Source organism: Nothoprocta perdicaria, unplaced genomic scaffold (genome assembly GCF_003342845.1).
Source record: "Nothoprocta perdicaria isolate Ctin4 unplaced genomic scaffold, notPer1 scaffold_72, whole genome shotgun sequence".
NCBI lineage: Eukaryota > Metazoa > Chordata > Aves > Tinamiformes > Tinamidae > Nothoprocta > Nothoprocta perdicaria.
The window spans coordinates 659,977-685,512 of record NW_020455999.1 but is presented as its reverse complement, the minus strand read 5'-3'; the positions used below and the strand labels follow the sequence as shown (position 1 = coordinate 685,512).

Sequence of the window (25,536 nt, the reverse complement as noted above, 5' to 3'; positions counted from 1 at the left end):
GTGGTGCTTTTGTACCAGAATATCAAGGTAAAGAATTGTTATCGATGAGGCTGAAATTCGGGGGAAAGCTTTTGTCTCTCCATCCCTCTGGAAAATGAGACCATAAGTCTGCCCGGGGGTCCGTGTGCAGCTGGTGACCCCCGGGTCCCCTGGGCTTTCATGCGGCCTCCGTGCCCACAGAGGTCCTGGGGGGCAGCACAGAGGCTCCTGTTCCTGTGCACCCCTTCACCTGAGGCCTTTGCATGCCGACTCCAGCTGCTTCGTTCAGCAACCCCAAGCACAAGCCTTAAGAGAGCAGAGTCCGGCTAAACTAACAGCCAGTTTTTCTGATAGGAAAAGCAGACTCTTCTCTTACTGCTTGTGTCTAGGGCATTACTTAACAGTCCCTGGGTTTCTGAACTCGCAGAGATGCTATTGGTTTATATAAAACGCTGAGCCAACTCCTCACACATTAAAATAGTTTATTTTGGTTGCAAATCTGTAATATTTTTAAAACAAAATGACATCAGTGCCTGTTCACAAATACAAAAAAAAAAAAAAAGAAAAAAAAATAAAAAGACAAGTTTACCAAATAAGTTAATTCCCTTCTGCATCCCCACCCCGCACCCCCAACTCCCAGTATCAAAAGTGCAAAATAGGTACTTATTTTTCGGTTCAATTTCTCAGGCCACTTTAGCATGTTAGTTCCTTGCAGGCTTTCCATGGGTCGGTGAGCGCTACCTGCCACCCTCCCTCCAAGGAAGGGTTTTGGTGCAACCTTCCGCCTCTGCCCTGCATCCCTTTGCTGTAAGGATCAGAAGGCTTCAGCTTCTGAATCGCGGGCACACACGTTTGCTCGGTTTTTGATAAATAGTGCATTAATTTCCTCACTCTTCGGGATTATGAACCGCCGTGGGCAGAACAGAACAAACAGAAAGTGCATTTTGCAATGAGAGGTGAGGCTAACGGCTTGAGCGCTGCTGGTGGCAGCAGGTCAGACAGTGGTGGGGGGTTCGTTGCCTGGGATCGTGGTTGGAAGCAGCAGCTGAAGGGCCTCTGGCAATGCTCTTTCACAAATAAAGCATCTGACGCTGCAAAACTGGTGGTTTTCCTCTCAGCTACAGCCTTATTCTAGGCCAGTCCTACAAAGCAGCTTTGGGGAGAGCACGAGTGCTACAGGGACTGTTTGAGCCAAGTGCAACCAAGTCTAGTAGAGCCAGGCCCACGTTTCATCCCCTCTCTACCTCCAAGTTCAGCGATACGCCTGAGCCTCACTGTTCTCCTTCGCCAGGAGAAAACCTCTTCTTCCTCGCCGTTATCTTAGGGCTCTTTGCATGCAGTCACATAAGCTGCCGCCCAGACTGCTGAGCTAAATTCAAGGAACCTCACATAAGAGGCCAGCAGCAGTTATCTTTGCCTTTATTTATTATTGTACATTATACATGTTGCTTGAGATACCTGTTGGTGGTCAAAGTTCACCAATGCATAGGGAGGAATGCAACAAGCCAGGATTTTGTGAGCAATGAGGTAATGTGGGCAGCAAAAGGACCTGAGCATTCCCGGAGCTCAATCTGGGAGCAGCAGATATCTCTGGGAAGGGCACATTTATCCCTAAAAAACAGCTGCTCTGGTAATATGGTAAATACAAAGGCAGGGATAGAGTGAGCCTGTATTTACCTTGGCAGAAGTGCTTTATGATGAGGTTCACGGTCCCCACGTAAAGTCAGCCTGGAGGAGAATGTGGAAATTGGGCAGTCACCTAGCCTAACATGCAACTCACTATTTCCAAAGTCTTTGTTTCTTGCACTGAGCGCATGTAAGAGCTTTATGCAGAGAGATGTAGCAAGTAGCAGCAACGGAAACGGTGTCTCCGCAGGAGCAGCGGCAAGGAAGTAAAAGTGCCCCAGGTTTACAGTCCTGGTTGTGCCAAGAAACCCTTCTGCTTTGCTTTATTGGTTGAGGGGCAGAAAGCAGCTGCCGCTTCCCACCTTACCTCTCCACAGGTAAAAATGGACACTGGGCACTCTGGGAGCAAAGCATTAACCCAGCTCCGTAACTCTTCTAACCTTATGCAGACCAAGTGGTGAGAAAACAAAAAGGAGAAAAAAAAGAAAAAAAGGCAAAGCAAAACAAGGCAGCCTGCGCATTAAGAAATAAAGGTTGAAAGGACAAAAACAGTTGAGATGCTGAAACCAAGCACCTTTAAACCCACGCCTAAAACAAAACTAGTTTCACACATAAAAGACGGTCTGATGATACAGCACTTCTGGGGCAACGTTTCAAGAATACAATCATTGTGAAAATTAAGTTCCTTGATACAAAGAAAGGTTGGTTTGTACTACGGATGTAACGTTGTTTGAAAGGAGTCTAAACTGACTCCCTAGCAGCTATTTAAAGTTTCTTTTACACATCTACTGGCTCATAGCAGCTTATGCCTACAACTGGAGGACACGATTAAAGTTATGGCTCTAAGATACATAGTCTAGAATTGACAGAAGCAGAAAGGCATCCGGGAAAACAACGTGACATTTAAATGGCTTGACACCTTTACAGCATTTAGGGCTGTGCAAAACCCTGTCCCTCCCTGGCTATGGTTTTGCTGGTGAAGCTGCACGTGGAACTATTACACAAGGAGCATGAAACATGCAGATCGCCTACAAGCCCGCACCACAGGTAAGACCCAGCTAGTTTGCTACGAGGGAGATGCTCCCGACCATAATCTACACCACTTACCACAGGGAAAGCCCGAAAGTATGAGCACCCAACGGGAGGCCTTTCCGAACCTGCGGCGGAGCCTGGGAGGGTCTGATGGGTCTCGACGGTGTTACACCATGCACCATGGGCTAAGCACAGGGGAAGGGAGAGAAGCCACGACCTGAGCTGCGTTACAGGCTGCGTTCAGGCTGCCCGGAGTCACCGCAGCAGAGGAGTCGCAGCTTTTCGTCAGCTAAGGCGAGACGGAACGGAGGTGACTCGGGAAGCAGATGCGGTAGGAGAAGAAGGAAAAACGGCCTTGTTTTTGTCTTCAAGAGTAGAGTATCCAAATGCAAGGACGATTTGGTAGAGGGACTTTCGGAGCATTTCATTGTACTCCTAGGCTTCAGACACAGGGAGATATTTCTATTTGCTGGCCCTAGGAGAGTTCATCTAAAACCTAAGGTTGGTTCATTGTGATTGACAGTTTATTCCTGGAAAGAACTGTCCCTTGTCATCTCCATAAAAAGTCTGTGTTTAGAATCTCTTTAAACTCCCTCAGTCTAGTGCAGGCCATGAAGGGATATAGAACCGCTGTAAGGAACCCTCTAGAAGGCGTTCCATCCAAAAGGACAATTTGTGCAATTTGTTTTTAAGGGATCTAGATCCCGGGCTGCAGGAGGATTTCCCCCTGGCTTCTGTGTGTAGCGAGGACTCGTAATCCTCGCACGCTCCTAGCGTTCCCCCCTCGTCCGCCAATCTGGGCGGCTTGAAGAGGCAGAAGTACTTCTTGTGGCCGTTCAGCGCCAGCACGTAGCCCGTGTAATCGCGCTCCAGGAAATGCTTGTCGTACTGGTTTGGGATGGGGGCCGCGTCCTGCGCAAACTCTAGCAAGTACTCCAGCCACTCACGGTGCTTGTTCAGGTTGAGGAAGGAGAAATGAAGAGAGCTGCTCCTGAAGGAAGGACACAGGGGAAGCCAGATTAGCACCTCTCCTGAGCCAGCCTGGATTCCCACAGCACAGGTAGGCATTTGTAAGAGTAACAGGGCAAGGGCCCCAACCTACCCTGTAAATGTGTAGACTTCCAGGGCAAACTTCTGCAGCAGACTGGTTTTAGTTGCGTTGGAAAGGATCAAGACGACGTTCATGTGGCCTGGTCTCAGGCGTACCAAGTTACTGTTGTAGTTGATGTCCGTTAGCTCAGTCACCTCGACAAAGCCCTTTTTGGGAACCCTACTGCAAAGGAAACAAGAACTGAGCGCGCAGGAACACATATCTGCTCTAACTCTTCACACAGGGTCCCCAGACTACTTCAGCAAAAATTATATTTGGAGAAGTTAGAAGGTAACCTGTTACTCTCTTTGCTGAAGCTCGTATCATTCTTTTCAGCCTTTGTGGTTGTTTCTTCTTTCTCAGCTGGAGGAGAGTCTCTTGCATCACTTGAGTCACTGCAGAGGAATACAGATGTATTAATTTACATCGTAAGATTGAATTCAGATGCTCTTGGCTGGACTGTAGGGTCCCCGAGATGTCTTTGTGTGCACTTACCTGAAAGCCTGAACAATAACGGTGCCAAAAAGAATGAAGAGCGCAGAGAAGAGCAGGGACAGCAGGGGCATCATTTCTCGCCTGAGGGAAGATTTGCAAACAGCAATCAGTTCTGCGAGCTGCACAGTTTCTGCCTGAATTTCAATTTGTTTCTACCTCGAATAATACTGTGCAGTTTCTAGAAACTCATTTTCTTGGGTCTGAAACATCATCAGGATTTTGGGCAGTTTTACTCCCACCCAGAACAGGAAGAGAAGAGTGGATACAGTTGAAAAATAACACTAAGGGGAAAAAGTGGAAAGCAATGATCAGTAGGGTTGATATCTTTTCAGGACCATAATAATCTAGGGGCATGTGACTGATCTCAGCTTCAAGACTGAAGTAGCCAGTAGATGACAGCAGTTAATGACACTATGGCATTACAAGGTCTGTTACACATCCCAACACGACAACAGCAATCCTACTGTATATCAGCACTAGTGAATATCTACTCCATACCAGTTACTATGAAACAAACTGTCCCAGCAGTCTGAGATGTAATCCAGCGTGGAGTAAAACCAGCGGATAAGGAACATCTGTTAAGATGGAGAATAAAAAAAAAATAAATAAATAAAGTCAATGACAAAACTGCTATCCACAGCACTGATATGACCTTCACCCCCAAATGGCACCCTGGGCACAACTGAGCATCAAAGTAAACAAGAACTCTTCCTTCCACAAATGAGGAAACTTGGAGTCCTGCCTCAGTATTTTAAAAGATAAATAATCTCAGCTGATGACCATTATGGAACTGTCCAAGAAGGTAACGTGGTAGTTACACATCTGGAAACACAATGCACTTACGGGAGCAAGTTCATCATTCAGGTCTGTCAGGACAGTGTCTGAGGAGAGAAAACTGGGATCTGTCCTCAGCTGATCAAGAAGATCCAGGAGGATGAAATTGTCTTCTCTGCTGCCTTGCCAGGCCTCTTCCAAGGTTTTGTAGGCAACTCTCCCTGCATCGTTGCGCCTTTCCAAAATGACCACCTGAACAAATAAAAACACTGCACAGCTCAGACGAGAAGATATAAAATCTTTCTTGAACAAAAAAATCTCAAACCACTGTCAAGAAATGGAAGTCAGATTAAGATAAAGCCATTCTTAAATAAAAAGAATTTTGAAAGAGAAGCCAGTAGTGGTAGAAAAGCTTAAAAACCTAAGCAATGACTTGTGTAGGAGCCACTCATAACTAAGAGGAAGCATTTTCAAAGCAAACCAAAGAGGCAGCTAGCAGAGACATGTAGGTCTGAACAGCAGATGAGCAGAAGCAGCAGAAGAGATGGGCAGTACTCACAGCTGATTTGCCCTGATACTTCTCGTCATCCCCCAGGAAGGCATCTGCAAATTCTGGCTGACGATCATTGTAGATATGCACGAACCTCAGGGAGTCTTTGGTGTTGGCCACAGCAAAAGTCAGGAATGCCTCATAAGCCTCAGAGAACTTATCACCTTCTCTGGTAAGTAAGACCACACAGTGCCTGGCCAACACAATAAAATAGGAGATTAAGGACTATTCTAGACATTAGAGAAAACCCATCTTTTTGCTAGCCAAAAACCATCTTGAAGAGCCAGAAAACCTAAACATCTTCCAGGCATATTTGTGAATGCCTTCTCCTGCCTTTTATGCAATCGCCTTTTCCAGCTCAGCACCCCTTCCTCATCCCTTCTATCTGTGACTTAAATAGATTCCCTCCCAGGATACACCTAGTAAAAGCTCATAAACTGCTAATCCAAGGAGTGTTACTTTCGCTGGCGATGGAACTTCTTCACAGGACACAGCTCCTGGAACAGTTTCTGTCTGGTGAGCCTGGCTGCCATGAGGAACTTATTCTGGGAAAGGAAGTCGTCAATGAGCTGCTTCTTCATGTCTCGGGCCTAGAGAGGACAAAGGAAGCAGAAATCGGTCCCGAGCAGGACAAGAAGAACCTCCTGAGCAGAGCTCTTCTGAAACTCTCCTCTGAAGCCTAGAGAAGGCCACCAGCCATCATTGTGCCCACAGGAAAACCCAAGGACATTTTGAGATGTCTGATACCAAAAAGTTAGCTGCAATTTACCTTCACCATAACTGAGGCCTACAGAACTACTTTTTCTCACAGCGTTTGCTCCCTCAACTTTGCTAGAGTCCAAGTTTCTGCTGCAAACGGCTGCTAGTTACTTTTGAGCTACTCCACGGGCCAACTTCTGAGGAAAAGTCCATTCAGAAAAGCCCCTATGTCCATTTTATATGAATTCTCAGGCAGAACTTAGAGCAATACCTGCACAACATCAGCGGGTTTGTCAATCTGCTCCTTGAAGACCATCATGGTAGGAGTATAAACGTTGATGTTGTACTGACTGGACAACTCTTCAGTCCCTCTGAGTCCGACATACACGTAACCAAAGGACAAGTAATCTCTGTATGCAAAGGCAGTCAGCTGGACAGAAAGAAAGCAGCAGCAGTGTGTGTTTATGTTGCAGATCGAGCATCATTTCCCCTCATAAGTGCCTGTTCCCACTGTTCAAATGTCACTGGGTCTGCACTGTGAAAAATCAAATCCTTTGCCTTGCTGAATTACGCAGTTTGCATGTTCTTAGTCATCAAACAGAAAGCCTCACGGGATTCACACCTTTATTCTACAACCTGACATTCTACATTGTAGCATGGGTTTCTCTGGAAACGTGCCTTCCACCACCTCCAATGAGATCTGCTGCAAAATTCTGCTATTACCAATTAAGGCTAATACATCCCTCTCCTGGCACTAATTCCAAAATCAATCTCTATCTTCAGCAATATTAGCATCCTTTTTATTAGTAAGTTAAAGAGTCAGAGACAGAAATCACCTTACCTTGTATAATAAGGGCACAAGTGGCATATGATCAAACAAAAGGACATGGGGCTTATTTTCCTTCTTCCAGTTAGACAGAAAGCGGATGTAGTTTTTATCTGTAACCTTTAAACAGAATCAGAGCATTAGCTTCAGTCTCAGAATATATTTAAACATACACATTACTATACACATACTAGGTGTCTGAAGCATAACTGAGTTTGAGTAAGCTCTAGGTGTCACAGAAAGCTTTCCGTGGATTTTTCTTTTAAGGCATCACAGGTATACCAAGAACCTCAGGAGATTTATGGAAAGAAAATCAGTCTCAACGTGCATGCACTCTACTAATTAGTCCATCCTCTGTCCATGCTGTTTTAAGTCAATGTCAATTGACTTTCAATTACATTGAAAAGAAGAGCACCTTTGTGCTCAATCAAGCCTGCTAGTTTGGGGTAGGTTTTGAGAGTTCGGGCTGTTAGAAGAAGAGTCATGGGCTGCAATGGCAGACCCTCCATTTTGGGATTAGAACTGCAATGCCAAGAGAAATAGGACACAAGGTGGCAGCTTTAGACACTCTGGAGAATGGGAGCCATCACGGAAGACCCACAGGGAAGAAAAAAGAGATGAGGCAAGTACTGCTCCTGGGAGAAGACAGGGAGGTGGGAGCCCTCTGGGGACAGATCCTGCTATCTCATCCCACGTGGGAATGTGGCAGGAGTCCTACAGGACTCTACCAGAAAGAGCCAAGTAAAGCTCTTGGACCACAGGGTTAGACCACAGGATTAGAACAGCTAGAGAGACTAGAATATTCTGTGAATGTGATTAGTAACAAAATCACCATATGATACTCTTAAAGCACATACCTTTTCTACGAGATTCCCTGGCAGAAGATTCTCCACAAACTGCCGCAGGTTTTCACGAATGACGGCGTTGTGGAAGAACGTTATTTTCCCGTTGATCAGACCTAGAATCGATGGCGTGCTGTGTGCACCAAGGTGATGCGCAAGGCGTCTCTCATAGCCAGCATGAACAACTCCAATTCCCACTCCTGCAAACGGAAAGCAAGTTCACGTTAGAGGTCACAGATGATCCAAAGCAGCTTTGAGTGTGAAGGTATGTTCCCTTGATGATACCCTGCTTGGCAGCTATTCACGCTATGGCCTCTCAAATCTGGCCTCTCTTCCCTTCTGCCTGCAGATGTTTCATGTGCTAGGTTAAAATGCCAAGGCTGAGAGTCCCAGAAAGCAGGGACTAGAATGCCCCTCTCCTGCTGCATCACTGCTGACTCCATGTATGATGTAGAAGTTAAAATCTGCAAGAAAGCAAAGAGCTGTACTCTGCAGAGGGGAGAAAAAGACAGAAAATTCCTTGATCGCTTTCAATATGGCACTTAGGTCTTAAAAATCGCTTGCAGCGTTGATTTAGTTTCCATATTCTACAGAGATCTTTACTCATCCAAGTTCAGAGTAAACAAGATAGCAGGCATACCTGTTGAAATGGGCAGCAATGAGCTTTGGCCCTTAGCACTAAGCCACTAGCTGTAGAGGTGGAAGAAAAATCTATTTCTGCTTCATTTGTAACATCCAGCCCCATCAGTTAGGCTGATGTAAATGCATGTGAAAGCGTTACAGTCACAGATAAATCCCTGATGAATTTGAATGGCTAAACTCAGTGCTGCCAAGCTGTGAGAAGCAACTGCTGTAGCTGACAGAAGACACCTCTGGAATGGTCTCATTCAGCAAAGAAATGGTGCCCATGTTAAAAAGGTAACTCTTACCAAGCACCTCCAATTCCTGAGCAACTTCTTTCCACACGGGCTCAATGTGGATGCAGCTGAAACACCAGTCTGAGGTGATCTTAATGAGGTAAGGTTTCTTGAAACTATCCGGCACAATTTCATTGACATAGTGTGAGAAATGAAGCAAATACTTCTCATCGGAGGTGTCGCGCCGCTCCGAATTAAAGGGGAAATGGAAGAAGGACTCGTCAAAATAGAAGCCTTCGTGGAAGTGATGGAACTGGCGATGCTGAGAGTAGCCCTGGCTCTCGCCAGCGTCCCCATAGCGATCAAAGTTTGCCCTCTTTTCCTCATTGGAGAGAATCTGTGAAGCAGTAAAAATGGTTGAAGGAGCAAAATCTGGATTGTTGTAATAGGAAACTGAAATGACACCAGTCCCTTATGAAATAAGCTGCAGAAAAAGTGAACCATCATGCCATCTCAGGCTCACTATGGTAAATAAGTGAAAGAAAAGGAGCCTTTCATTCAAGAACTATAGCATATACGCTTCCTAGAGCCCAAATCTTGAGCTTCTGAACAGCAGTGCTTTTTTAGTGGTAGTGCTGGAGTGATTTTCCAGTCCACTTGAACATTTGAGGGCTTTTATAACATCAGAAAACCATCAGAGGGCTTTTATAACATCACAAAGTGCTATTGAACACTAAGCAGTATGATACAGACATCACACTGGGGTAACGGATGTGCTTTATTTTCAGGATATCAACTTGCTTGTCTAGGAAGCATGAGGTCAGGTGCCACAAAGTGGAGCAGCTGATTTAGAGAGCTTTGCACAAGTGCTGTGCAAGTAATTACTTTGGAAATAATATTTAGAATCAGCAACTAAAGCTTGGAAGGGATTAAAGTTTCTTGCATCATCCCTAGTATATACATATATAATATGGAAAAGACAGTTTTCCGAGCTTTGCACTGCACAGCAAATATCCTCCCAACCTTGGTTTGAGGCTTTTCAACAAGAGCAAGTTAGATCCAACCAACTAGAGCATCCGTTTTGCTCTAGTAAAACATTTCCAATAGTTATTCTGAAGCTCAGAAACTTTATATGGGCAGAGGCTGTACTGGCAAAAATTGGAGGGTCTCCATCAAAGAGGGAGATAAATACATCCTTCTTCGAGTACTTTTTCCACATAGGCATAAACAGATAAAGAATGAAACCACATCATAGGAAACATCGATTAAATTTGATGTCAAGAACAGCGCAAGTCTAGCATGGAGAGTGTGTTACCTCGTAGGCTTTGCTAATCTGGATAAATTTATCTTCAGCTCCTGGGTCCTTGTTTTTGTCGGGGTGCCTGAAACACAGAAACAAAAGAGAGGGTTTTTAATGAGAAAGCCTCGACTTCAGAACGGAATTTCTTGCAGGCCGGTGCGGCCTGTCCTTGCGCACGGTTCCAGCCGGGGACAAAACGGCTGAACTCTATCATGGGGCAGTATGGTCCTTCCCAGCTGCATCCTCAGGGGCACGGGGGTAAACAAGCCATGGGGCTCTTCCCACATGGCCTCTCCCGACCGGGTATCGCCTCAGCTGACATCAAAAAGGGCCAGGAGGCTGCAGGTGACGGAGGTTTGTGGCCATAACACGTTGGGTGTGCGCTTAGGGATATGCAATGGCACTGGTGCAACATGGAGGCAGCGCGGGGGGCCACGGCATTTCCTTTAAACTTAAAGCAGGTGGTTAAAGCAGGGCACGATGGAAGTGGCTGCGGGCTGTCCAAAATCAGTATCTCCAGAGGGTTAAATGCTGTTAAAATGACCTGGGCTAAGCATGGCGGCGCACGGATGTTCCGGCTCCTGGAGCGCGCACAAGTGCACGGCCACAGGCCACCATGCCGGGCTCTAGGGACACACAGAAGCGGGACACACAGAAGCGCGGCACGTATAGGCGCGTGGCGCTCGCGGCCGCCCCGCACGTACCACTCGCGCGCCAGCCGCTTGTAGGCCTTCTTGATGTCCGCCTGGCTGCAGCCCCTGCGCACGCCCAGCACCGCGTACGGGTCGAGCTCGGCGGCGGCGCGGAGGGCGGCCGCGAGCAGCACGAGGAGGAGCAGGAGGAGCGGCCGCCGCGGCGCCATGTCCGCCGTCAGCGGCCCCTCAGCGGCGGCGCTTCCGGCGCGCGCCATGGAGGAGGAGGAGGCGCCATGGGGGGGAGGAGGAGGCGCTTCCGGCGCGCGCCATGATGGAGGAGGGAGGCGCCATGATGGAGGAGGAGGCGCCATGATGGAGGGAGGTGCCGTGGTGGAGGAGGAGGCGCCATGATGGAGGGAGGCGCCGTGGTGGGGGAGGAGGCGCCATGGGGGAGGAGGAGGCGCTTCCGGCGCGCGCCATGATGGAGGGAGGCGCCGTGGTGGAGGAGGAGGCGCCATGATGGAGGAGAGAGGTGCCATAGTGGAGGAGGAGGCGCTTCCGGCGCGCGCCATGATGGAAGGAGGCGCCGTGGTGGAGGAGTTGGTGCCATGGAGGAGGAGGAGGAGGCGCCATGGAGGAGGAGGAGGCGCCATGGAGGAGGAGGAGGCGCCATGGTGGAGGAGGAGGTGCCATGGTGGAGGAGGAGGCGCCATGGTGGAGGAGGAGGCGCCATGGAGGAGGAGGCGCCATGGAGGAGGAGGAGGCGCCATGGTGGAGGAGGAGGCGCCATGGAGGAGGAGGAGGCGCCATGGAGGAGGAGGCGCCATGGTGGAGGAGGAGGCGCCCTGGGAGAGGCGGAGCCGCCGCCGCCGCGGGCGCCATGGAGGAGTCGCGGCGCCGGGCGCTGCGGCGCTGCCGCGTGCGGCTCGTGGCGGCGCTGCGCGTGGCGCCGCTCTGGGCGCCGCTCGAGGCGCGCGGCGTCTTCACGCGCGCCATGATCGAGGAGCTGCAGGTGCGGGCGGCGGCGACGGGCCCCTCCAAACCCGCCACACGCGCGGGGCTCCTTTCTGCCCGCCCGCCCTTAGACCCAGAGACAGCCCGGGGGTCCCTGTTGTCGCCCCAAACGCAGGAACAGGGCTGGGCGGGTCCCAATTGACACCCCCTCCATAGCAGGGCCAGGGCTGGCGGGGGGGGTCCCCACTTTCCTCCTCCACCCCTGTGACAACCCCAGGGCTCCCCATTACGCCCCTCGCCGTCACCCCACGGGGCGTCCCCTTGTCCCTGGCGCTGCTCCGCAGGGCGCCGGCAGCCGCGGGGACCAGGCGCGGCAGCTGCTCATCGACCTGGAGACGCGCGGCCGGCTCGCCTTCCCCGCCTTCCTGGCCGCGCTGCGCGACACAGACCAGGCCGAGCTGGCCGAGCTGCTGAGCCGCGCGTGCGACGCCTCGCCGACACCGGTACCGACACCACCACCACTGGTACCGACACCACCACCGGCGCCGGTACCGACACCACGCGTGTGGAGCCCGCACAGCGGCCGCAGCCCCGTGCAGGAGGCGAGCAGCAAGTGGCCAGCGGCACCCACAGGTGAGCGGCTTTCTGTCCCTGCCGTGTCCCCCAAATCCTTCCCAGTAACGCAGCAGGGAAGGAAGAGGGAATTCATGTGTGTGGCGGCCCGGGCGTGGACAACAGCCCAGAATTGATGTTAATTCCAGGCAGGACAAGAAAACATCCTTTTACCGAGTGTGGCGAGCGAAATAATCTTTTCTCTTTAATGTGTTGTAGGTTCAGCTTTTAACAGCATGGAGAGGAACACTGATCTGGTTAGTCCCCTGGTGTATTTTTTGTGAGGTGGATTTTTAGTTTAATCTTCCTTTGTTTCCGTTTTTTGGTGTTTTTGGTGTTTTTGGTGTTTTTGGACTCTGGTAATGCGGGATGAGGGCTGTGCTTGGAGACGAGGACATGGCACCCAGTTCTTTCATAGTTCCTTTGGAACTGTGTTACACAGAGCATACCTGCCCTGCGTAGCCCTGCAGAAGCAATTCTTGCTTCCACTTATCAAAACAAGCACCTTGGGGCTGATGCTGTCCTATCAGGGCCAGTCATCTTGGAGCAGATCAATCATTAAGCTCTCTCCCCCTGAGCTTTACAGTAGCTGCAATCCAAGTAGCCTAACACTGAGCTAAATGTTTCTCTTGGGCAGTTTCTAGTAAGACAAGGGGTAATTGCCCAGTGCAACGATCCTGCGCTCTGTCAGGAAAGGGGTATTTTGCCTCCATAATCATAGAGTTGAAAAACATAAATAAAAAAAGTGAATGGACGCGTGCATCCCTCTCTTGTATGTGAAGATGCTTGCTTGGTGTGTATGCGGAGAACAGATCTCACTACCTGTCACTAGGCTTGGAGAGATGAAAATGCTGTGAAAGGAGCTGTTGTAACAATTTTGCTTCAGTTTTGTGTTGTGTTCCCCTGCATTGGCCAGGGAATGCTCTGAAAAAGAGGGTGTTTGATGGAGCCTCTGCTCAGAGCTCTCCCATGGGCTTGTCCCTGCCAGGTTTATGACCTGAAAGCAGATCCTTGTGGATACTGTCTGATTCTCAACAACGTCAACTTCAGTGAAGACTCGGAGCTTTCGACTCGAGCCGGCTCAAACATAGACTGTGAGAAGCTAGAGAGGCGCTTCAAGTCGTTGCACTTCGATGTCATGACTCGGCAGGATCTTGTAGCTCAGGTGAACGCTGGAGGGTGAGGATTTGAGAGCAATCAGAACATGTTACAGCATTAATTTATATTAACAGCACATCGGGAAGCCCAACCTGCAGGGCATAAAGAAATAATTCAGCTCTGACGTCCTGTTCTCTTCCATGCTGCAATTGTCTTGCAGGTTTTCACCATTCTAGCTGAGTTTTGATTCCTCAGCACAATTTACACGGAAATATGTGGGGCTGTATATAATTGTTCTGACACAGCTTCTGTTCCCAGTGTAGCCAAGGATTTGATTTGTCTGAACTTGACTCTTCTATTACTTGAACTTAAGCAGGGCAGTTAGTCACCTGGAGCAGCCACTGAAACTAAAAGTCATTTGCACCCACCTCATCAATCAGAAGCTGCACGTTTCCATCGATAAGTCATGTATAAATCCATTATGTGAATGTCACTGTGTCATGAAGAATGCAGTGACAAAGGAAATCTGTTTCGGTAAAGCAACCGATGCTAAATGAGAGCAGAATCCCACAAAAACTCTCTGAGGGTGAGCTTTGCTGCTCAGAATTAGGGAGTCTGTTACACTGCTTCTGCTGGGCAAGTGGCAGCATCAACAACCTGTTGCCTGTCACAATATTGACTTGGATAGTTGTTGGCCTAAAAGGTGGAGTCAGCGAGGCAGGTGGAGACGGACAGGAGGAGTGAAGTGCCCCTTACGTCCCCAGGATGGGGAGACGAAAGCAATCAGAGAGGAAAGCAACCTGCGGCCAACGCACCCTCTGCAAACTCATCCTGGGCTGTTTTGCTTGCAGGAAATAGTTCGGGAGCTGCAGAAGCTGGCGAGGTTGGACCACAGCACCCGGGACTGCTGCCTCGTAGTGATCCTTTCCCATGGCTGTCAGGTGGGCTTGGTGCAGCTCGGTCTCCCCGCTCGTTCAGCTTGGAGGCGAACGCAGCAGACCTTCAAAGCCAGGCTGAGAGAACTCAGAACCCCAGGACAGCCAAAATGGCAAACGGGGCTTATGCTAATCCTTGTAGCGTAGTCATTGAGACCCTCCTGTTTCCCAAACTCTACTTGTAACATGGGGGAGTTGGCAGCAGTGGTGACGAGTACTTGCCATAAGTTGGAGAGCTTGTAGTACAAGGAGAGGAGGGCTATTTCTGGAAGGAGATGAAGTGGGAATTTGACAATGTGGGAACATGGATTTCAGGGATTTCATATATTTTAAACGTCTCCAGGGCATCGCTGTACCTTAATTTGGTTCTGAATTGTCATGGATTGGGATTTATTCTGGCAACTGTGCAAAAAAGGGAGGAGAAGGCACCCGATCAGAAACTGGTTCCTTCAATCCTGTCGCTCCCCTGCCCTGTTGTATTAATTACTATTGGATTTTCCTCTTTCAGACAAGTCATATTCAGTTTCCTGGAGGGATTTATGGAACAGATGGAAAAGCCATTCCAATTGAAAAGATCGTGAGCTATTTCAATGGGTCCAATTGCCCAAGTTTGAGAGGAAAACCCAAACTCTTCTTCATCCAGGCCTGTGGTGGAGGTGAATCTTTGTTTTAGCTTGGGCAGTGCTGAAACTGTCACTGGAAGCAATGGTGTAACCACGTAGGTGTAAGCAGGTTGTTGAGGTTTAGTTAGATTTTGGCAGGTCCTTCTTCTGCTGTTGTCTCTTTCTCCAGCTGTTTTCTCTTTTTGGCCACATACTGTTATTTCCAACAAAACTGGAGTCTAAAATCTGGGGCACAAGAAGCTTGTGGAAGGATGATGCCGATCGTCAGGTGTTTGGACAATTCAGTTGTGTTGTAGGGGCTGTGGGGCAGGAGCAGTAGCTGCTACTTGTCCATTGCAGATATTTAGTTGTGAGGTTAGTTAATAAGAATGGATTCACAGCATTCACGTGCATTGGTGCTCAGTGACTCTGACTCAACCAGTAAAGCCAAAGAGCAGAATAGTGCTTCATTTGAGGGATTTTCCTTTTTTAATGACTGTTGAATATTTGTTGGAAAATCTGTGGGATTTTCCTTTTTGCAGAGCAAAAAGATCAAGGCTTTGAAGTGGAAACTAATTCACCTGGAGATGACGCTCGTAGATTTTCTGTAGAGTCTGATGCAACTCCTTTTGAAGCTCCGTCGGGTGCTCCAGACGAGCTGGACGCCGTAGCCAGTTTGCCCACACCAAGTGACATCTTGGTGTCCTACTCAACTTTTCCAGGTGAGGTGTCCCATGTGAATTGCTTCCCAGCTGAACAGTGATTTGTGGCAAGAAGCAACAAATGGGGCTAGAACTGGGGGCTAGGCTTGGGCTGAATTCCAAGTTCTGCACCACATGCATTGGATAGGATGAGGAGTACCTTGCTGTGTCATAGTTTTTCCCACCTCTCCTGTGAAATGCAAGTTGAGAGGTCATTAACCTACTGATCTGCAGGAGAAAGCTGCTTTCGAACAACTGGATTGGGATTTAGGTGTTGCTGTTGGTTATACTGCAAGGACAGAGATGTTCCAAATGCTCAACTAGGCATTTGGAAGCCCCCTGTTACCAGGAAGGAGCCTCTTGTGCAAAGGAAAGCAGATTTTTAACATTATTCTACAGATAGAAGCGATGCAGACTTAAAATTGAAATTTAAAGAGCTTTTGACTTGTTTTTGGTAACTGAGTAGAAAAAGCCACGCTCCGTTGCAAGAGTTACGGGACTATCTCTGTTGGAGATGGCACTCTGGAGAGTTTTGGTAATGAGGTAAGAATAAAAGACTTCCTTCAGAAATTACTTTTTTTGGCTTTCTCCTAAGGCTTTGTCTCCTGGAGAGATAAATCGAGTGGCTCATGGTACGTGGAAACACTGGACAATGTCCTGGAGCAATACGCCCATTCCGAAGACCTGCTGAACATGTTACTGCGAGTAAGTTATATATATATATATCTTTCTGTCTATCTTTTTTTTATGAGACAAATATGAGGAAGGAGCTATTCTGATTAGATCTAAGTAGGTTGCTGTGTCTCCTGACACACAGTGCTGCTGCAGAGGACCTGCTGGGTCCCTAATACGGAGAGATTTCCACAGATGTTGCGAGGTCTCCTCTAGCAGGTCTCCTCTGCGACCGCCTCTTGCCTCGTGTTGCTCTCGGCTGCTCTCCCGTGTCCACAGGTGGCCCACGCCGTTTCGGCCAAGGGCAGGTACAAGCAGATCCCCGGCTGCTTCAACTTCCTCCGTAAAAAATTCTTCTTCATGTGCAAGTGACTTTGGGGTGCCGAGGTCCCCGCCGACTTCTCCCAGATGAAGCTCGTGCCTGCTGTAACCTGGAATCATCGCTTCCAGCCACCTCGCTCCACGGAGACGCTTGTCCTGAGCCATGTGATTCACAAGTGCCCATGTTCCCGGGAAACGGTGCTACGCTGCCCTCGCATCCCGCTAGGAAACTTCGAGGACAGAGAAGGGATGTGCAGAGGGATTCCCCGTGCTGGGTGGGTGACAAAAAATTCTTTTTCAATAAAGCCCACAAAGAAAACGAACAAAAAAGGGGAGAGACAATATCTCATGCTTTTTATTTCCTCGTGCATGCGTGGCCTGGAACTTGGAACTGAGCAGTTAAAAAGGAGAGCGAGGTGGGATGGAAAACGGGACCCAACTGGAGCGGGTGGAAAGGAGAGCGGGACAGGAACACGCACACACTGACTGCCTTCTCCTCTCCGCTTCTTTTCCCTTTCCCCCCTCCCGTTTTCCTTCCCGGTGGGGGCTCTGCACGAGGCCCCTGCCGCTGCAGCCCCGCGCTCCCGCTGCGCCGCTCCTTTCCCGCACAGCGGAACCCGCGTTCCCGGCGCCGCGGTGCGCCGCTACCGCCTCCCCCTGCACACAGCCGCCTTCCGCTGACGCCACTTCCGCTTCCGGGGGGGGCCTGTGGGCAAGGCGGGATGGCGGTGCTGGCCTCCAACCCGAACAACCCCGTGGTCTTTTTCGACGTCTCCATCGGCGGCCAGGTTGGGGGAGAGGAGGCTGGGGGTGTTTAATGGGTGGGGGCCTTAGCTGGGGGGTGTTTTGGCGGGAGGTTAAGGGGCAGGACATCATGAGGATGGATTTTTGTAGGGGGGTCTCTTGCGGGTAGCGGGTTCATGGCCTTGCATGGAGGGGGGGATGCGGGGTTGTCTGATGGGGGGGCTCAGTGCAGGAAGGGGGTGTCTTTGTGGGGGAGGTTTCAAGGGGCAGGAGAGTTCTAGGGGGATTCATGGAGGAGGGTCCGTGAGGGAGGTGGCTTCATGAGGGGCTTTGGTGGTGGAGGGAGCTTGGGGGGCACTCTAGTAGGGGAAGGGGTTTAGCAAGGGGAGGGTGCACTGTGGTGCATCAAGGGGGCCCATTTGGGTGGGGGGGCTCCAGGCTGGAGAGGGGGGCTGCAGGGGGAGGGGGGCCTGCAGGGGGTTGGGTGCTGGGGGGCTCTCATTTTCCCCTCCCCGCCGCAGGAGGTTGGCCGCATGAAGATCGAGCTGTTTGCCGACGTGGTGCCCAAAACCGCGGAGAATTTCAGGTGAGAGGGGAGAGTCTGAGGCTTGGCGGGAGCTCCCGTCTCCCTCTGACACCTTCCTGACAACCCGGCGTCTCTTGGGCTGCCGGGATTCCCGCCTGCGTGCAGCTCTTGCTCACCCATTTGGGGCCTTTTTTTCCCTCTGCAGGCAGTTCTGCACGGGCGAATTCAGGTGCGTGTTTTGATTCTGCCCTTAACGCGACACAAGCGGCGCTGCCGGGGCCGTTTTGTGATGAGAGGGACGCGCAAGATATTGCAGTGACTTTTCCTCCTTTCCATGTAGGAAGGACGGTGTTCCCATCGGCTATAAAGGAAGCACTTTCCACAGGTAACTCTTGTGCTCTGGAGTATTCACTTAAACGTAACTGGACACACCTTTGTAGAGCCTCATTAGCCTCGGAGGTGTTTTTTAAGCCTGGAGGAGCGGTGACTGCTGGTATTGTCTTTCCTTTGGGGAATGTAGGATATTCTGGGGCAAAAAGAGCTTTTTCAGAGCTCTTGAGTCACCTTGAGGGTAACTTCGCAGGGAGCCCACCCAGGCTTGTGATCTTGCATGTATCCCCTAATTTCAGTCCTTTTTTTTTTATAGCAATAGCAGGTTGCCAATTGCTTTTATATAAACTTTAGTTGTTATTCAGTGTAGATCTTGCATTGTAATATTTACAGATTTTGGTGTATTTTCCTTGTGAGAAGTAGCCCCTTTTTTTCTGACATAGTAAGGCTCTTAAGGCTTTTCTTTTTATTATTTTTTTGGTCTAAGCATTGTCTTACCATTCTTAGGGTAATAAAAGATTTCATGATCCAAGGAGGAGACTTCGTAAACGTACGTACTTCTATGTCTCTTTGGTGCTTTTCCTGCGTGGTTTGATATGCAGCTGTTTCCCAGGCTCTTTGCTTAGCTGCAATGTCTGATGACTTCCTATGAGGTACCCAGCAATAACTGGAGGTTTCCTTGCAACATTCCTACTGTCTCACTGCAACTTACTTGGACACAAATCTCTTCACAGATTTTCCCCTTTAAAATAGCATGAGCTAGAGGCTCTTCAAATTTGCAGGGAATTTTTTAATTTGTTGCCCTTTTGTCCCCTGCCAAGAAAGAACCCAACAAATTTCTGTTGGCTTTTTTGAAGAGAGACATAAATCATTTCATATCTGAGGGGAGTGATGGAAAAAAAGAAAAGAAAAGGCTTTTTAACACAAAATTGGTTTTGTGAAAGCCAGGAGAACTGACTGCACTGTACATGGCTCAGCTATGTTGGGTTTTGGGCCAGTTCTTCATCATCATTGCTTATTGAATGTGCCCATAGCTTTGTTACTTCCTCTGGAGCTTGACAGGATGCACTAGAATTCGTAGCTTCTTAATTGCACTTAATATAAAGCTGTTTTGGGACCAAGAATCGCCACACTGGGCATTTTTCATTAGAGATGAAATGTCCGAATGTGCTTCCCAGTGGCGTTTCGATGGCAGCACAGTATCAGTTTGGGGCTTAGTTTAACAATGTCCTTTTGTTGGGGGGGTTTAAATCCACGCTACAAACCCCAGGCTGCTGCTGAGTGGGCACTTGTTTTGCGCAGGGAGACGGCACTGGGGTAGCCAGTATTTATCGGGGGCCCTTTGCAGACGAGAACTTCAAGCTCAAACACTCGGCTCCTGGTCTCCTCTCTATGGTGAGTATGAACTGATGAAACCATAAGACCAAGAAGATTTTTGGCACTTTCTTGGCGCCTTCTTGTCGAATGGAAAAGTTACTGGCCACACAATAAAACACGACCAGTTTCCAAAAGACCTGCTTTTTAAAGTGTTGATTAAAGATTATTTGGAGATTAAGGTGTGGAGTAACACCCAAGGTCCTGATCCTGCATCACTCTTTTCTCCTTACGTCTTCTGGGGCAGGCTTGGTTTAATCTCTTTTTAGAACAACTTGATTCTCACAGAGTTTGTACAACAGATTAGAAGTTTCAAAGTCATAGCAATGTCACCGTGGTATCTTTTGTAATCTATACTTCCTGCTCAACATAGTAAGAAAAACTGTAACGGTTGCATGTTGTCAGGTAGGAACCATACCCTATTTTGTGCAACAAAACTAAGGAGGGCCAGTGTTGCTCTCCACAGTTGTTTGTTCCCCAGCTCTTCTAGCTGCCTTGTCCTTAAAAGCACTTGGATTAGTTATTCATTCAGTTCAAAGCATGGCCCAAAAGGAGGTGTCAAGAAAAACTAATCAAGCAATGGGCCAAACTGTGGGGGCAAAGATACCAGGACTTCTGCTTGTTGGCCCAGGAGCGTGCTCTTGTATCTCTTGTTTGGCCAATGTGCTTTGGAAAATCACCGTGGCCTCCAGGTGCAAAGATGTTTACCCAGAATGAGTGTTGAGGGTCTTGCCCTCACGCATGAGCTGTTCCCTTCATCACGTCGTTCCCGTCATCCCCGTGCCAACGTCGCCGTTGGCTTCCTCATCGTGATCATTCAAATGCAAAAAACGCAGCCCTTTTTATTCGGAGGCCACCTTCAAGCAAGTCGGTAATGACCAGAAAGGGGAGCGTTTTGTCGGGATCCTGCTCTCGAGCCCACCTCTCAGCGCTGTGTTGTGCCGGTTGTGCCTTGTATGAATATGTTGGTGCCCTGGCTGTAGCGCTGGAAGGACCAGACGTGGTGGTGAGCCACTTCCCTGCACAACATGCTCTGCTGCAGATGTGTATCTTGCTTCCCATGCGTAGCAAGAAGCTAAAATTAACCCCAGGGGAGCTTGAGAGTAAGAGCTCTTTCCTATTTGTGATTTTCGAATTCACCCCTCAGGCAAACAGTGGTCCAAGTACCAATGGCTGCCAGTTTTTCATCACGTGCTCCAAGTGTGACTGGTTGGATGGGAAACACGTGGTGTTTGGTGAGTACCTGCAGCGCGGGCCAGAGCTGCTCGTGGACTTCCTCGGTGGCAGCGCAGCCTGCTTCCTCCTTCCCTTTCCCTTGCGCGGGAGGAGAAAACGTTTATTTCCACAAGTTAGTTTTTATTCAGAGCAAATCCCTAATCAGGGATTTGTGTTGTTTGGCTGTGTAAATTGTGCCGGTGCAGAGGGAGCACTGGGGAAGGAGTACCTGTCTCCTCTACTGTCAGGCAGTGCGACTGGCACCACGTTAAGCTTTCAGCAGAGAATTTTAGGTAGTATCCTTACAAAACCACATCTGCTCAGTTTTCGTGTACTGCCTCTTGAGCTGCAGGACTTCAAGGCCTGGCAGTAAGTCAAGGTCCTGCTTCTTAGCATTACTTCCAAGTCTTAAGTCACACTGAAATGAGACCTTGTCAGTTTTGCATTATTACAAACGCTGTCTCAATGGAGATGTAGCTTGTGCTGTACTTCAGCACGGCTGGCAAAGCTAGTTCTTGAGGTTTGGATTAGGGAAATGCCATTAAACTGTCCTGAACACCAAAAACACTTGAAGAGGAATGGTTTCTTTTGTCAGTTTAGAGAGTGGTGACAAAGACAAAGGTGCCCACTTGGTGCACTGGAAGAGCAGGAATTCATGTGAATGTGATTAATTGGGAGCCAGAGAGCATAAAAATAGGTCTTAATGAAATTGATTTCTTTTCTCATTTTAGGTAAAATCATTGATGGGCTTTTGGTCATGAGAAAAATTGAGGTAAGTTGAATTTACCTCTTTTTTTTTTCTGTGAATGTCCCTGTTAGAAAATAACATGGGGGAGAAACAATGATTATCCTGTTTTCTCCTACTGTCGGTGTATAGGACAGCAGGGAACACTAGCAACCATAAATGGTGGTGTTAGTCGTCATCATTATAAAATAATAGGAGATCTGTCGAGACAGAGGCTGTGTCCTATAGATTAACTTTAGAAATGCTGCATCCCTGTGACAGCTAGTTAGCTTTTGGGCAGGGCTCGTGTTCTCGTGACATGATTTGCAATGTGTTGGGTTTGTTCGTGAAGCTGAATTGAAAAGTTGTTCCCTCAGCAACTCGGACAAGAGCGTAAAGCGGATCGCTTCTGTGTCACCGCATGGGATTGTTCAGTGGGTGCCACATCATCAATTCAGCTGGGCTGGGATCAGCATTTCTAGTAAGAGAAATTGCCCAAGTCCTCTCTGATATATCCTCTGGAGCTGCAGATAAATACACCCGGGGTGATGGCTGCTACCCTGTTGGAAATAACTTGTGCCTAGGTGCAGGGGTAGTGGGTAGATTTAATAAAACAGCACCATATTCCCCTGGACAGTGGGCTCACTCTTGTACTGGGTGAAGAACGACACATAAGCAGTTCTGTGAGCACCGACGGAAGGATTGTGGTGTCCTGCTTCGTAGGAGGCAAGTCTGCAGCAAGGGGCAAATTAAAGAAAATACATCGGAGACTTGAATAGCAGCCAGGTCCAGTAGAAAGAATAGATTAGCTACATGAGTTTGAGAGATACTTTGTGCCTATCTCTTATTTAGCTCCCTGTTCTGCGCAAATACAAGTTTACTTTGCTTTTAGCAGAGTAAAGATTGGAACCGGAGCAGCCTCAAGTGACACAGTGCCTGCTGTTAACTCATGAGAAGCTTTCCTGATTTTGCTCTGTCCTTTCCCTCATGTTTGAAGAATCAAGATATGACCTGTATCTCTAATCTCAGTGTACAAAGTGGGTTTACTGGCCCATGGCAGGATGCTTTGCCAAAATGCCTAATAGTTCTTACAAGATACGAGGAGCTGAGTCCAGATTCCCGTGTTCCTGACATTGCACAGACCCCTTGTAACCAGTCTCTGAGTACCTCTAACTCACTGGCTTTGCTGTGTTTTTATAGTACCTAACATTATATATTCACTTGTTTCCAGAATGTGCCTACAGGTCCAAATAACAAACCCAAGCTGCCAGTGGTGATTTCTCAATGTGGGGAAATGTGAAGGATGGAAGAGAAGCGTGGTAAGTCTGTGTCTTGTGCAGCACCCAGTGCAATTGTGCTGTGCAGGCTGCTGTGCTCCTTGACTTGTTTTTGCATTTTTCTGCATTTATCTCACTGAACCACCAGAAAATTCCTCTCTAATAGGGTTATTTTTTGCCAGCGCCATTCCCTGAACTGGCTTCCTTCTGAGCTGCCCAGAACCAAATGGAGGAACAAGATTTTGCGGCTACCACTGAGGGAACGCTGGGGTTGTAACCACCCTGGCTTGGCTGTGGTAGGGCTGCCTTGAAGCCTCGGCTTCAGAAACCAGTGGCTAAAAGGAGGCTGAAACTGGAAACCAGCTGATATTACCCAGGCAGCTGGGGGACTGGAAGGAGTTCAGACCCTTTGGGGTGTCAGACCAGCATTGCCTGTTCTGCTTTGTTTCAGTGCTCCCCCACGGCCCCAGGCTTCTCCACAGGGTAGAGTCATATTCTTGACGTTCCCATGAAATTATTTAACAACCAACATCTATCATGTTTCTCTGGGTTTTCTTTCTTATTTTTACACGTTGAAATGTAAATAAAGTGTTTTGTCAAACACGGGCAGTGTGTGTCAGTTAACACTTGGGACCAGACTTTTCCGGCCAGTGGGGCTGTGGCATCTTTAGCCACGTGCGTCATTTCTGGCCGATGCCATAGGGGCACTGGAGGGGAAAAAAGGGGGCTTGAAGGGGAGGAAGGAGCATGGCAGAGCTGTGTTGCACCAGCTCCATTCCAGTTGGGGTAAATCTAGGCTCCTTATTCCCCTTGGGTGCAGGAGTGCAGGCTGGTGGACACAAACCGGTTGCTCCTTCTCCGAAACCGAGGTCACAAACTCCTCTCCCTGCCTCAGGATGAGCTTTTATATTTATTAAATACAAAAGAGGTCGGACAAAGGGATAACTCATCTGTCGTTTCTGCTCGTGGCATGAGCTCAGACACCCCTTCCTAATGGTATGGAGGCACGAGCTTAGCTCCAGGCAGCTCTTCCTGCCAGCTGCAGCACAGAGGGTCGCAGTTTTGGCTGTGAACACTTGAATTTACCCTGCTTCTTTCACCAGGGAAACCGGCCTATTTCTGGGTCCACGCTCAGCAGCGCTTTCGCAGCCCAATGTATTTATATCGCTGTGCTCAGCTAGTCTCACTTCCTGCAGAGTGCTGGTCACAGGACTTCCCCAAATTAATATCCAGGAGTGGCAAATCCATCATTAACCCCTTTGGAAGTTATTCTGATGGGTAATTATTATAGCCCTCGTTTAAAATGCGTGTCTGTCCGCATTTCTCAACATGCTGAGGTTCAGCTTCTTAGCTTACAGCTTTCACTGTTCCTCATCTGTGGGTTAAAAGCTCTTTCAAATACCCTTTTTTGTGCAATTCCCAGTGACAAAGCCACCCTTCAGCCATCTCACCATAAGTAAATCCTGGAATCTCTTGCAGTGGAGAAGATGTTTCCGTCTTGCACTCGCTCTTCTCTCTCTGAGCTCCAGCATCTGCCTTAAACCACGGATGTGGAAGTGTTTCTGACCAGCTCTTTGCTCATCCGAAGACCCCCAAAAGTTTGTCGTGTCCTGGAGTAAAGTCCCTAGCCATCCAGGAGGCCTTGTTTTCTCCTGAAGGCATCCTTGCAGGCATTATCATCAGGATTGGAAAACATCTTCCAAATCTTTAATAAAGTTGATGAATAATTCAGAGGCCCCTTAGGATCTCTTGCAGGGTGGATTCCCATTTGCCAGTACGTTTCCAGAGGAATTTTTAAATTAACTTACAAAGCAATGTCCTATTTCAGTATCATTCTGTTTGCTTGACTGGAGTCCTGATACTGATGCAAATGCCTTGCAGAAGCGCGTGGCGTTAAAACTCATCCCTTCCTTGGCAGAGCCAGGGATCCCACGGAGAAGACAGTGAGTCTGAGGAGACCTACGTCCGTGGTCCATCAGCGGGCGGTAATTAGAGTGCTCTTTCCAAAGAGCCTATTAATCAAGCCGTGTATCAGCTGTCCCTTTATTTTGTCTGGGGCTGCTGTCATCAGACCAATCAGCCTCTAATTACCCACGCTAGGGGTGTTTCTTCACCAGGGTTTGTCCAAGGAAAACCGCGATCCATTGCCATCAGGTCCATGTTGCTCTTCGCAGTGTTGGCCCTGGTGCTCCTGCGATTCGTTAGGCGGGAGCCGAGCGGTCCCTCAGAGCACGCTGTTTCCCAGGAGGTTGGTTGTAAGGCTTTAACTGCGTGTAATTATACACTTGGAAAAGCTTTGTCGTGTCTCCAGCTCCATTATTTCCTACTTTTAATTAGCACTTGCAGGCTCGTTTATTCCGATGATGACGGCGATGATGATGATGATGATGATTTATTTATTTGGTGTAATGGGAGCTGGGCAGCCTGGGGGAAGAGCTGGGATTGTGTCTCACTCCTTGGACAGCATGGGCTCCCGCGCTCACTGTGTCCCATGGTTATGGAGCAAGGGAAATGCCAGCTGTGTGTCCTGTGGAGCAAGTGCTGGTGACATCCCTGGCCTGGGACCCAGATGGGGGTCCAGGATCTGGGATTGGGTCTGGGGTCTAGATCCAGGATTGGGTCTGGGATCAAGATGTGGGACGGGGTCCAGTAGCTGGATCTGGGATTCAGTCGATATCGGAGATCGGGTCTGGAGTCCAGATCTGAGATTGAGCCCAGGGTCCAAGCCTGGGAGTTGGTCTGGGAT

General features: G+C 48.9%; 3 protein-coding genes across 4 annotated transcripts; 2 read left to right on the top strand and 1 right to left on the bottom strand.

Annotated features, from left to right (window-relative positions):
- Positions 1-1,198: 1,198 nt before the first annotated feature.
- On the bottom strand, positions 1,199-11,277 carry DNAJC16 (DnaJ heat shock protein family (Hsp40) member C16). Its single transcript, XM_026051072.1, has 14 exons — positions 10,775-11,277; positions 10,086-10,152; positions 8,843-9,167; positions 7,929-8,113; positions 7,087-7,191; positions 6,517-6,675; positions 6,006-6,136; positions 5,556-5,739; positions 5,066-5,248; positions 4,721-4,797; positions 4,223-4,303; positions 4,024-4,122; positions 3,740-3,910; positions 1,199-3,628 (listed from the first exon to the last, which is right to left on the bottom strand). Exons 1-14 carry the CDS (start codon positions 11,275-11,277, stop codon positions 3,232-3,234), a joined length of 2,667 nt encoding a protein of 888 aa, XP_025906857.1. The 3' UTR covers positions 1,199-3,231.
- Positions 11,278-11,585: 308 nt separating this feature from the next.
- Positions 11,586-16,752, top strand: CASP9 (caspase 9). Its single transcript, XM_026051144.1, has 9 exons — positions 11,586-11,726; positions 12,004-12,292; positions 12,491-12,528; positions 13,260-13,436; positions 14,221-14,310; positions 14,813-14,960; positions 15,449-15,628; positions 16,203-16,312; positions 16,559-16,752. The coding sequence occupies exons 1-9, from the start codon at positions 11,586-11,588 to the stop codon at positions 16,649-16,651; spliced, it is 1,266 nt and encodes a 421-aa protein (XP_025906929.1). The 3' UTR covers positions 16,652-16,752.
- A 536-nt stretch (positions 16,753-17,288) lies between these two features.
- PPIH (peptidylprolyl isomerase H) lies at positions 17,289-24,308 on the top strand. Of its 2 annotated transcripts, none has more exons than XM_026051148.1 (10): positions 17,289-17,388; positions 17,866-17,930; positions 18,076-18,099; positions 18,211-18,255; positions 18,708-18,750; positions 19,503-19,595; positions 20,722-20,809; positions 21,521-21,561; positions 22,745-22,832; positions 24,270-24,308. In XM_026051148.1, exons 1-9 carry the CDS (start codon positions 17,323-17,325, stop codon positions 22,811-22,813), a joined length of 534 nt encoding a protein of 177 aa, XP_025906933.1. In that variant the 5' UTR covers positions 17,289-17,322; the 3' UTR covers positions 22,814-22,832; positions 24,270-24,308. The 2 variants fall into 2 exon arrangements, with proteins under 2 accessions (XP_025906933.1, XP_025906932.1); XM_026051147.1 differs by lacking the exon at positions 24,270-24,308 and adding an exon at positions 22,973-23,336.
- Positions 24,309-25,536: the final 1,228 nt, after the last annotated feature.